This window comes from Pollicipes pollicipes, unplaced genomic scaffold, assembly GCF_011947565.3.
Source record: "Pollicipes pollicipes isolate AB1234 unplaced genomic scaffold, Ppol_2.1 Scaffold_4002;HRSCAF=4701_pilon_pilon_pilon, whole genome shotgun sequence".
NCBI classification, from domain to species: Eukaryota; Metazoa; Arthropoda; class Thecostraca; order Pollicipedomorpha; family Pollicipedidae; genus Pollicipes; species Pollicipes pollicipes.
In genome coordinates, this window is record NW_023596420.1 from 39,179,400 (window position 1) to 39,191,296 (window position 11,897).

At 51.0% G+C, this 11,897-nt stretch overlaps 1 protein-coding gene across 1 annotated transcript; it reads right to left on the bottom strand.

Annotated features, from left to right (window-relative positions):
* Positions 1-5,127: 5,127 nt before the first annotated feature.
* Positions 5,128-11,670, bottom strand: LOC119093732 (GRIP and coiled-coil domain-containing protein 1). Its single transcript, XM_037216737.1, has 3 exons — positions 11,574-11,670; positions 10,728-10,876; positions 5,128-6,332 (listed from the first exon to the last, which is right to left on the bottom strand). The coding sequence occupies exons 1-3, from the start codon at positions 11,589-11,591 to the stop codon at positions 6,128-6,130; spliced, it is 372 nt and encodes a 123-aa protein (XP_037072632.1). The 5' UTR covers positions 11,592-11,670; the 3' UTR covers positions 5,128-6,127.
* Between the last annotated feature and the right edge of the window lie 227 nt (positions 11,671-11,897).

An 11,897-nucleotide genomic window follows, 5' to 3' on the forward strand; every position in this document is an offset into this window, starting at 1 on the left:
CAGGTTATGCCCACGTGACCTCCGCCTGGCCAATTGGCGTAACCCACCACGAGCCGCCCTATCAGGCGCGGAGGCGGGCGGCACACGACATAGCAGCCCGCAAAACCAATAACATGGTAAGCTTTTAACATGCACGCTTGCAGTCTTTGGAGCAAGAGCAGCCTTGGCCCGCGTTGAAATTTAAATAAGACCGAAGGACGTGAGCAGCAGCAGATTAGACCAGGCGGGCGTCGGGCGCACGAAATAAGGACGGTCATGGAAGATGCTTCCGGAACGCTTGCTAAACCAATTTGCAGCGTTCACGGATCAGACTGGGACGTATTTTGCGCCCCTATAATGCTTGAAATATGTCCTCGAAGCAGATTCCCAGTTGTAACAACACGAAGGCACCGGACAAGGCCTATTTGATTTCAAGGGGCAAGAGTTTCTTCGTTTCATATTTGTTTTTACGGCCTGTAACTGGAGTATGTCCCAAGAGCTATCGCAAGATTCATTTATCCTTGTACTTCCAAACAAATAAGCTGAAGAAAGCGGTGTTAAATTGCTGCGTGGGATAAGCCACCGCCGCTGTTCGTTTTACAATAGTTCACCAAACTGTTTTCTAAACCGACAGGGCTCAGAGGCCCAACCAGAATTTGTATGGGTTCTACAGAGATGTTGAGGACTCCATGAACGTGAAGTGTAGCTCGAACTGAGTCATGGATTTGTATTAGCATGGCCAGCGTATGCTTGTTTAGGAAGGTTTAGTTTTCGTGCAGATTCGATTGGCAAAAACAAATAGCGTAAATGCAAAAAAGATAATATTCCAACCAGCTTGCTTGCATTCGACGGGAGCTTTCTGGATAATCCCTGCCCCCTCTTCAGGCTTGGTCAGAGTATATGCATGAAAACAGAATTAGGCACGTATTAAGAACAAACTAAAAAGCCACATGTAATCTAGCATGCTTATCCCTCTAAGGCAACGAAAGTAGACTGTTTTTATCTTCGCCGCAGATAAATAATGCAAACCGTTGACAAAGAACACATCCAATACACTTAAGGCTCTGATACGATTACAGTGCATTTCTTCTGAATGTGACCATTTCCCATGACAACTGACATCGCGCATATTTCTTAAACATGTACATAGTTTCTCCGCATTTCAGAATCAATTTAATGGTGACGCATACGGCATATCTCAATTATAAAACAAAATAACGCAGACGCGTTCAAATGTCTTAACCCGAAGCCCGCTATCGTATCCCATATTACAGACGTCTCCGTGAGGGCAGCCTTCCCATTTCGAAATTCGACTTACACTCGCTATTGGTACCCCTAGTTTTGTATCCAGAAGTGCGTCGCTGTGCGTTCTAGCGATGGGAATATCCTCCTTAAACTTTCTTTTTCTCCAGTTTGTCTCATAATCTAAAATTTCCCCTCCTCCCACGGGATGCAATGACCTGTGTCCAGAGGGTGCTGGTTTGAATATTATCTTTTTAGCAGTTACGATGCCCTAGCTTATTGATATTTTCCAACATATGAAACAATTGTGCAACACAGCATTTAAGATGCACGCTCCCACGTCATAGAGAAAAAAAAAACATTGACGTCCGGTGTTGCAGCCCCGGTAGGCTGCGTGGTGCCCGTCCCATGGCTAACTTAAGGCTGCAGCCAAATGACCCCACGTCAGGTCAGCCTCTCGAACTGTTTTAAAAGATTGTACTGAGTAACACTTAACTAAACTAAACTTTTCTGAGTAACACTTAAATAAACCTGGAAAATCAGGGTTGATAGGATCCTCGGGTATGACTCTGGCTATTGCTGCTTACATTGGCAGCACTTCAGACTAGAGCTTGGTTCTCGCTGGATCTCAGCTTAATCCTGAGCTATGTCTTAGTTCTTGCTGGTTCTATTGACATCATGTTACACTGGATATCGGTTCTCGTTGGATCTTTCGACATAACTACAGGCTGAATCTTGGTCCTTGCTGGATCTTTAAGAGACAACAAATCGCAAGGGAATTTGCACTGCCTGTGCCACCTCACTGGAGAAATACTGGCTCATTCAGCGGTGAAGAAGTACCAAATCATCTTCTCGCGCAGCATCGTGACCTTATTTTAATCGGCGTCCGATTCCAGGGGTATCGCAAACGGCCCCAAAACGTTAATTTTCAATGACAGCAAAGTCCAGGGGACACCACAATGTACGTGCTTCCCCATCCCATTGACGAAATCATGAATCAACCCACGCGGCGATGGGTTACCAAAAGTCTCATTCTGGGCACCATAACATTTACTTTAGAGAAGTACCGAGTTCAAACGGGTCATTTGAAGGATGACAACATCTTTGTTTTAAAGAGCCACCGAAGTCAGAAGCAACACAACTTTTGTGCCTTCTTCTCTGCCGAAATGTTAGCTTGGCCCATTTGGCAAAGAAACGCCCAAAACCATCATTTCATGCACCACAACCTGCACTTTTAAGAAGCAGTCAATTGTGGGGTGGTACCACAAGAGGTCCCCGTCTTGTTATTAGTTGATTCAAACCTTCTCAGTTCTGGATCACACACACAACATTTCATACGTGGCGTCTGTATTTTGAGCTGCGCAACGGAGTCCAACGGAATTGCGCCAAGGAACAAAAGCGACGTGGGGAACTGGCTACCAAATTGTGGGTGATGTACACTTAACATGAAGCATCACGTGACAGTCCCAAAACGTTCTTTTAATGTGACGTCAAATTCTAGAGGCACCACAAATTTCCAACAAATCCTAATTGTTACCAGGAAACAAGGGCGTCTTCATCGACTTTTCGGCAACGCTTTTTGCTTTGATCTGTTCGCTTCTCGTGTGCATTATACTTTACACGAATTCCATAGTATTTTACGTCGTTTTTCATAAGCAGCGTGTTTCAGTGTTTACTTGTATGTACCATGACGCGGTGCCCAGCGAGAGGCCGCTGCGGGAAACTTCCTTGCAGCCTGACGGCCGTTATCTGGGAATCACGCTCACGTACGCTAGATATGAACGCCTCGACAGTTATCTCTGTTCGCCTTGATCGCCGCATGGCTTATGGAATGGCAAGATTTGAATGACGTCACAATATCGTTGTGAATGCCAAGGTGACTTTTAAATACTCACCCCGATATATCTTTCCCCATTTCCGCGGGCGTATAGCTCAGGAACTATAGGGGCTTAGGTATTAAGAGGAGCAGGATTATGAGCAGCACCAAAACGTCTTCAAGAGGCTATTTCGGTTAGAAACCCCACAGGAAATGTGGAACACTCCCTATAACCCGCACCCAGTTGACATCTCCCCAATAGTTTTTCGAGCACAGGTAAAAAAAAAACGGGCGTACGCAGCGCAGCGAAACTCTCTTATCTGTTCATCTGTTAAATTAGCATCCTTTGTCGGGATTTGAAGTTTGTATCTGCGAAGATCAGTTATCTGGGTCAGGTCAAAAGAAGCCAACTTATAAAAGACTTTGAACACAACTTGTTTGCGAGTTATTTCCCATTGTTCGAATTTTTTATACCGATAGAAAGCAATGGTACCTAAAATTTGTATATTTCTAACATTTTAGAAAAGGTAAGGTCCGTGACCTGAAGCAAGGTAATTTTTTGGCATTTTTGTAAATTATGCAAATTTGCAGTCTCTTGTGTAGTTTTGGTGTTTAAATGCGATGAACAGGGTAATAACGTACATGCACAACTATCGTATGACCACGGAGGAGATGACTTTGGCCCAGGTCATGATTTATCTCTATTTGTAGCTTTTGCAAAACGCATGCTGAGCTCAAAGCAGGCTGATTTTTTGGGTAATTTTGGATGCCGAAATCGAATGCTCAACTGAAAACATGTGGTGTCATTCTGAGGCATAATGAGGTCACAGCAGGTTATGTGAGGACATGCAATGTCATCTTACGTTTTCCAATGACAATGACCTATGTTGTCAGTAGTGGAGGGGCAAGATAAACCAGTGCGACGCGTGAAACTACCTTCTTGTTGTGTTTGTGGAGCTGATGGCGTCTAATTTCGCGTACCGACGTACCTGTTATCAGGCTGTTACAAATGCATCGCCAAACATTGAAGGAGCTATGTATAACAACATGTAGACATGAAGACGACAACTAGGCGACCTTGAGAATCCGTAGATGTACAATACACTGTTTCTGACCCCCAGAAAAACATTGTACTGGTCACATGGACCCGGTCAGCGCCTTATTTTTTTTCGCTTGAATGGCTTATGAATTCGACCCAGCTTGACCTAAGATAAGCTGTGCCACCCTAAAATGGTAGTTTTATGTTTGGAATAGTTTTGTTCCGCAGCCACATTTAATAGAATAAACTTTGTCCGAAGCACATCGTGAAGAAAAGTATCGTTCTTGTAGGTTACTGGTAGACTAATTTTGGGCTGTGACCTGATCTGACCTGGTCCGTATGGGGGAGTAGAACTGGTCGGAATGGACTCCCCACAGTCTAAACGTTTTCCCCGTGTCCTCAATGTCTGTTTTGATGTTTTAAGATAGGTTTAACTACATCCACCGGAAATACCATTTTCGACATTTTGTGGCCTTTGATAATCTCACATCTGGCCTGGGGTAAACGAACTGGTGTTTTCGTCATTAACTGACGAGAACTTCGAAGTCGCATCTTTCCTTTTCTTACACGGCATCTGGAAGTTAGAGATCCCACGGGAGATCAACCCCCTCCCCCCTCGCCCCCGGCCACGGTTGTCCCAGACCGCCGGCAGGGTGCGGACTGAGATAGTGCAGTGAATGTACTAGGATATTCAACCGGCAACTGTCAAGACTTCGATTAGTGATTTTATAATCTGAATCCCGATTTAAAGGATTGGAGTCCTCGTTTTCAGGATCCGATGATTCCCGAGGTTTGAATGTATTTATATCTTGCGAATCCGAATCCTCAGCTCGGACTGGCCCAGTACTGTAGATGCAGGTGATCAGCAGGGATACAAAACCATATTGGTTTCGTCAAGCTGTTTTTTACTGTTTGACGACGCAATGATTTCGTACAGTTGCGATATAAAAACCGTATTGCAGTTGTTTATGGCACCCCGTGTCTAAATGTGTTAATTCTACTGTCTCACAAAAAGGTTTTTAGAAAGGATATGCTTTCTATTGTCAAATGATCACTATGCTTACCGGACAGAATGTTGTACACTACCGGATTGTACTTCACGACCTTAAGCAATTGCTAGTTTACAAGTTGGTTGAAGTGAGCTGGCGTGGCCGACGTAAGACGGTTGGCAGAGCAGGCTGAAGGGCTGCCACGCAGGACAAAGCGGTCCCATCATCAGATATATTTGTTCCTTCACTTCAGTAACGTGCTACAACACACACGCACGCACGCTCGTACGCGCGCACACACACACACACACACACACACCAGCATATCACAGCTTATAGCCAAACAACTCGTTACATGCACTTTATCAACATACTCACGAAAACCACTTCGCACAAGGCCGCCACACTACCTGAAGCATCGTTCCCGCCCAACGTCAGAGCAACGGTACCGCGCTCTAAACAATGACTGGAAGAATGGTGACCAGTGCGATCAAGTGCCCAACATGCACTGCACTCACAGACTTGCAAAACGTCCGCTTGATATGGGTGGAAGCAAACAGTGCGACGGAAAACCCCGCACTCCGCGCGCAGCTCTTGGCAGTACCCCTAATGTGCACACCTCAAACGCACGGTAGGCCAGGTATTACAGGAAACAAACAGCTGAATATCACACCTGCATAAAAATAAATGTGTCTCGCTTCGCCTGCCGCGACTGTGAACTACTTGGTCACAGTGGCGGCTTGACAGCTGCTTGTTCAGCCCGGCGGTGAGCTTTTTTTGGAATGAAATGAATTAAATGTTTGATGGTAAAGGAAGTCTCTAATCAGTTGTTAATGAAGAACCGTTGTATATTTCATCCCATGTTCGGTACGGCATGGGATGAAGACCAGCTTGGGCTACGCATTACAGACCGAGCAAAACAAAACTGGAACAAATCGTTATTACCTTCACATCATATCGCAGCGGGTGCACGCGGATCCGTCTGACGTCACCATGACGTCACCACTCTGACAACGCCGGCCACTGGGCGTGCGCACGACGCCGGCTAGCCAGACGGCGACGTCATCGCTGTGACGAGGCCGGCCACCAGGTGGCGGTTTGGCAGTGCCTGACACGGCGCAGCTCGTCCGAGGAGAACTGCAGCGCCGTCGAGATGGCGTTGAGGATGTGCGCCTTTTGCGCGGCGTCCGTCGACAGCAGGTACCGCACCACCACGTTCTTGATGTACTCGAGGTTGGCGCCTTCCCGCGACGAGTTCAGCTCCAGCCTGTTGGCAGGAACACCCGATGACGGCGGGGCCGGCAGGGATGCAAGGATGCTCCGCTGGAATGCCAAGGTCAACGATGCAAAGGCCGGCAGGTGCGCGCCGCTGCACACGTAATTTGTGAACGTGTCCCGGCACCCCAGGCGTGGCATCGGCAGAAGTCACTGCGGCAGGTGATCAAACAGCCGAGGCTGGCGGTGACGTCAGGCGCGGATAGTTAGCGCTTCGTATTCCACCCGGAATGCTTTCTTTGCGTCCAATGCGCACGAGCAGCGTAGCTTTTCTGAACTGAACGCCGGCAGCACCGAAGGGAAGGGCACCACGAGCCCGGAAGAAAGAAGCGTCGCATGTTTTGCGTCCTGTCAGTAAGTCCCAACACGTATTCTTCGGCTTTACACAATGATGCATTGGGTGAGCAGGTGAACGATTTGCATTGTCCTGTGAAAAAGTAACGATAACGTACTACAATGTCATTAGCAAAGGATTACAAACACAACTTGGAATTGGGCATCGTAAAAGTCGCTATTTTGGGGATCCAGTCAAATCATATCTACCGTCTTCCCACGACATCCGCCCACATTTAATTTTGTTCCCAAATCGAAGACAATTGGTCCAATTCAGCAAGCAAAGGAAGTCATGAAATCAAGCATCAATGCACCAAACTTTCTTCCCAAGTTAACAGAGAACATACAAATGAAACATGAGGGAAAATCATTACATTTTTGTCGACAATCAACACCCGGCTGATCGACTCACCGCAATCAGTTTCTGTTAATAAAATCTTAAACCCGATCCGACAATCTCTAAACGTGGTTATGCTTTACACCCAAAGCAATCACAGCAACGTTGTTTGGATTTCTCATCCGGTCTTATGTGATGATCATATATGTAATGATGAAATACAAATGAAGCCATAATATACAGGTTAATGCGGTCCGCGGTCGATGAAAAGTGTTGGCGCGTGATCTTTCCAAGCCATTTCACTCTCCAAATACAGATTCCCAATCCCGGACAAGTATTTCATCTGACGAAAACATTTTGGAAATTGGTGTCCAGTTTAGCTACGAAATGCGCAAAAAAAAACTCACACGAAAGCGAGTTGACTAGCAGGTTTATTTAAATTGCACGTGGACATGCACATCACACGATCCAATATAGGGTGAAACACAGGAGTATTGCCGAACACGCTGGACAAGTCTTGGTGATGGCGGCGAGAAGTGTGCCTACTTCTTGTCGCAGATGGTGGCGTAATCACCCTGGCAGAGGGCGTAGTTGATAACGTGATGGATCACGTTCTCCTCCAGGCTGCCACGCAGCAGGTGGGCGCCGGGGCCGCGCGCGAAGATGCCCACGTCCTCACCGCCGTGCGTCTCCTTCGGCAGATAGATGCCGGCCACCTGCTTGTAGTGCGGGTCGCGCCACTCGGCCTCCGGCGACATGTCAGCGAGGCGAGCCCGCTTGGCCTCGAACTCGGACCAGTCCTCGGAGCCACCCGGACCGTTGGCGTACTGCATGATCGGGTAGGGCAGCTTGGGCGGCGGGCCGCCCTTCTGCATGCCGCCGGCCAGGAAGGAGGCCGGGCCGAACATGTCCAGGCCGCGCTCCGGGTAGCCGTTGATGGAGAAGGTGTGGGAGTGGTCGGAAGAGACGACGATCAGGGTGTCCGTCTCGTCGGTGTTGTCCATGACGTACTGGACGACCTCCTCCAGCTCCACAGTCTCGTCGATGGCCGTGTAGGCGTTGCCGTAGTGGTGGCCGTGATCGATCTTAGCGCCCTCCACGAACATGACGAAGCCGTTGGGTCCGCGCTTCAGGATCTCCAGAGCCTTCTTCACCATCTCGGTCAGGTTGACATCGTCAGCGGTTTGGAAGGCGCGGTACTGCATGTGGCTGCGGCTGAACAGACCCAGAACGTAGTCGGCAGAGGAGGCGTCGAAGCTGTTCAGCTCGGCCTTGGTGCTGATGTAGGCGTGGCTGCGCCCCAGGGACTCCTGCTTGTCCTTCCACTCCTGGATCAGGTCGCGGCCGTCCAGGCGGGAGCCGCCCTCGACCTCCTTGGGCGTGAACTTGCCCCAGCCGCCGCCGAAGGCAACGTTGATGTCGATGCCCTCACGCTCAACGAACTGGGTGGACAGGTCCTTCATGACGTTCTTGCACGAGTCCTTGACGGGACCGGTCATCCACTCCATGGCGGCGAAGTCGGCGTCCGACTCCCAGGTACGGTAGGCGGTGTGGCCGAAGGTGGCGGCGGGAGAGGCGTGCGTGATACGGGCGGTGGACACCAGGCCGACCCACTTACCGGCCTCAACTCCGTAGCGGAGGATCGACTTGGGCGAGGACGCCTCGTTGACGGCGTCGCAGTTCCAGATGAGCACGGAACAGTCCACGCCGACCGTGAGGAAGTTACCCTTGGCGCCGGTCAGGTAGGCAGTGGCGGTGGAAGCCGAGTCGGCCGTCCAGCGGTCGCAGTTGTAGGTCTTGGACAGGCCCAGGTAGGGGAAGGTCTCCCAGGAGAGCATGGTGTGCTCGGGCACGTCGGCGCCGTGCTGCAGACCCTTGCGCTTCCTGGCGGCGGCCAGCGTCGGGATCGACATGCCGTCGCCGATGAAGAGCACGGCATTCTTAGCCTGGTAATCGTACACGGGGTCGGCCAGCTTGGTGCGCAGGATGTCCTGGGCGATGTCCTTCCAGAAGGTCTGGTCCAGCACCTGTCCGGAGCGGGAGAGCGTGGTGGCGCGGTCGGCGCCCAGACCGGCCTTCTCCTGCACCTCCTGGTAGGTGGGCGCCCACATCTCGTGCATCTCCAGCTCGTCCTGGTCCTCGACGCGGGAGTCGAGCGGCACGGCCGCGGCCAGCGCCACCAGACAAGCGGCCACAAACAGCTTCATGGCTCAGGCGCGGTCGGCTGTCGCTGGCCCACCGGGAGCGGTCAGAATGCCACCCCGCACCGCCGCGGGCCGACTTTATACCCCCGGGTAATGGGCTGGTCACACTTGCGAGGCATGCGGTCGGCGGGTCGGCCGCAATCGTCCCTCGTTACCGGTCTGACACGTGCGCCCGCAGATGGTGTAAGTGGACACACCTGATGTCGGCCTGGTTCGAAGGAGCCGACAGTAGATTACTCGCCACCACTGGTCTTCATCGCTATACATATCAGCGCACAGTGTATAATACACGTTTCTCGCCCGTACGCAAACAGCACACTGATACACTATGCCTATATGCTTTTTGTTTTTGTTGTGAAGGATTATTTATATAAATCCTCGACATCGATTCGAAACACGCTTGGATCACACAAATCAAGTTCAAATGTAAGGTGACATATGATAATATGTAAAAAATTAAGCTGACATCAGCGTTGTTATTGACAAAGTATTGTCAGGCATGCATGCTTTACACATCTCTATGCCTGTCTCACTCGTAATCAGGCTTTAAGCCTCACCCAAAACGAATCAGACCCATACGTGGTGCAAGTCCGCACACAAATCTTTTGATATTTTGATAAAATCCGCGACAAAACATTCAAAACGAGAAGAAAAGGAATTATGTGATATGAGCAAACGACCGACCCTTCATTCATTTCATTGTCGACTGCACCATAAATGTAAATGTAAACAATACTGTGAACCCACGTTCTTGTTTACATTCGCATGTACAATAATTACCAGACATCAGCCAACACAAAAATGCCTTCACCAGACCCATGCCACGTGACACATGAAAACAATCAACACCTTTCACGTATTTCGCGGTCCCCCCCCCCCCCCTCCCAGCGGCGATCAAAACAGAATTCTGGCCACACCTTTAAGTCGGACACGGCCTGATGTCTTCCAAAACTGGTGATGATAGACTTGCGACGCACGTGTTCAGCTTGCTCACAGATGTGTAAGCCAACTCGTGTAACATTCCATTCGCATCATTGCCTTACTTTCCAGTGGATCTATACGTCATCATCTGACCTAGTCCAGCATCCCCATATCACTAGCGGGACCCACCAAGGATCTCTTTCTCACCAGCTGTTCCAGCCACGGACCTCCATCTCACCACCGGATCTGGTTCCGTAACCCATCTCACCAGCGGAACCGACTACAGATCTCCATCTCACCATCGGATGATGATGATGATGATGATGATTTGGGGTTTTAGGGCGCATCGACTGCTGTAGGTCATGCAGCGCCTATACCATCGGATCTGGTCCCGCATCCCCATCCCATTAGCGGGACCGACAAAGGATCTCCATCTCATCATCAGATCTGGCCCCGCACACCCATGTCACCTGTAGGGCCGATTATGGATCTCCACATCCTCATCGGATCATCAAGGATCAACATCTTATCGCGGTATGAAGTCCCAGATCTCCATCTCGTCACCAGATCTGGTCACGGATTTCCATCTCACCGGCGGATCTTGTCACGCAACACTTCGGCCTCGTCCTGCAGATGCTCCTCCCGTTCCAGCATCTTGTTCTGCAGCTGCCGCATGGTTGACTCCAGTTGATGCTTGGACCGCCGCAGGTTACTGATCTCCTTGTCCTTCCGCGCCACCTCCTGAGGCAACAGTAAGCAAAATACTGCTGAATCGCTAGCGTTACCGACAGTTACATTGAGGCATATCACAGCTGACCGCATGATCTAGTGGTCAAGGGGTATATGCGGCACCACGCGATGCCCGCGGTCCACGCGAGTCGCAAAGGATCCGGCTCAGACCATGTTGTGAGCCCCTAGCCCAGGCTCTGGCGCCAACCCACTGAGTGGCGCCAGCATGACAGGAGATGAGCCAGCCATTGGTTAACCTATCCACCCTGTCTGTAATAACAGTTCACCTTACCCGCCCACGACCACGGCCATGTTCCCGGAACACGGCTCATACAAGCCAATGTTCGAAACCGTTTCCCGCCGCAGCCAATGCGTTATGGCAATAAACTGCCACATGGTCACCCTAACGTACGGCGGAGACGTCTTCCATATCCATAGACGTCAGCAGGGTCGACATCAAGCCCCGGACTCGGGCCCGCCGCGGTTCAAACATGACCGCCACCAGCGCAACCAGCGCGGCCGCGCACCACGCCGCCGCATCAGGCCGCACCACGCCCACCTGCATGTGTGTGTGTGTGTGTGCCATTGCGGCTTTACGACGCACTCAGCTGCTGAGGCTATATGGCGCCGCCTGCCTCTCACCCTGGCAAGAAGGGCGGGTACCGCGGGGAATCGAGCCCCGTACCTCTGGTTTCCCAGACGCGCCCACCTGCATGTAGTGCAGCATCTGGCCCTCGTGTCTGCTGAAGCCCAGCTGGGAGAGCGAGGCGGACACGGCGCCGGGGTCGGGCGGCGCGCCGGCCTGCGCCTCGCGCAGCGCGCTCAGCTCGGCCTCGCGCTCCTCCAGCAGCGCCGTGGTGCGCAGCCGCTGGCCAGCCAGCTGCTGGTCCAGCTCGGCGAGCCGCAGCCGCTGCGCCGACTCCAGCGCCGCCAGCTCCGAACGGTGTGTCATCCGCAGGTCGGCCGCGCTCTGGCAAACCAGTGGCACAGATCAGCCGAGCGGCGGTGAAAAAACGGGGCGTCAGAACACAGA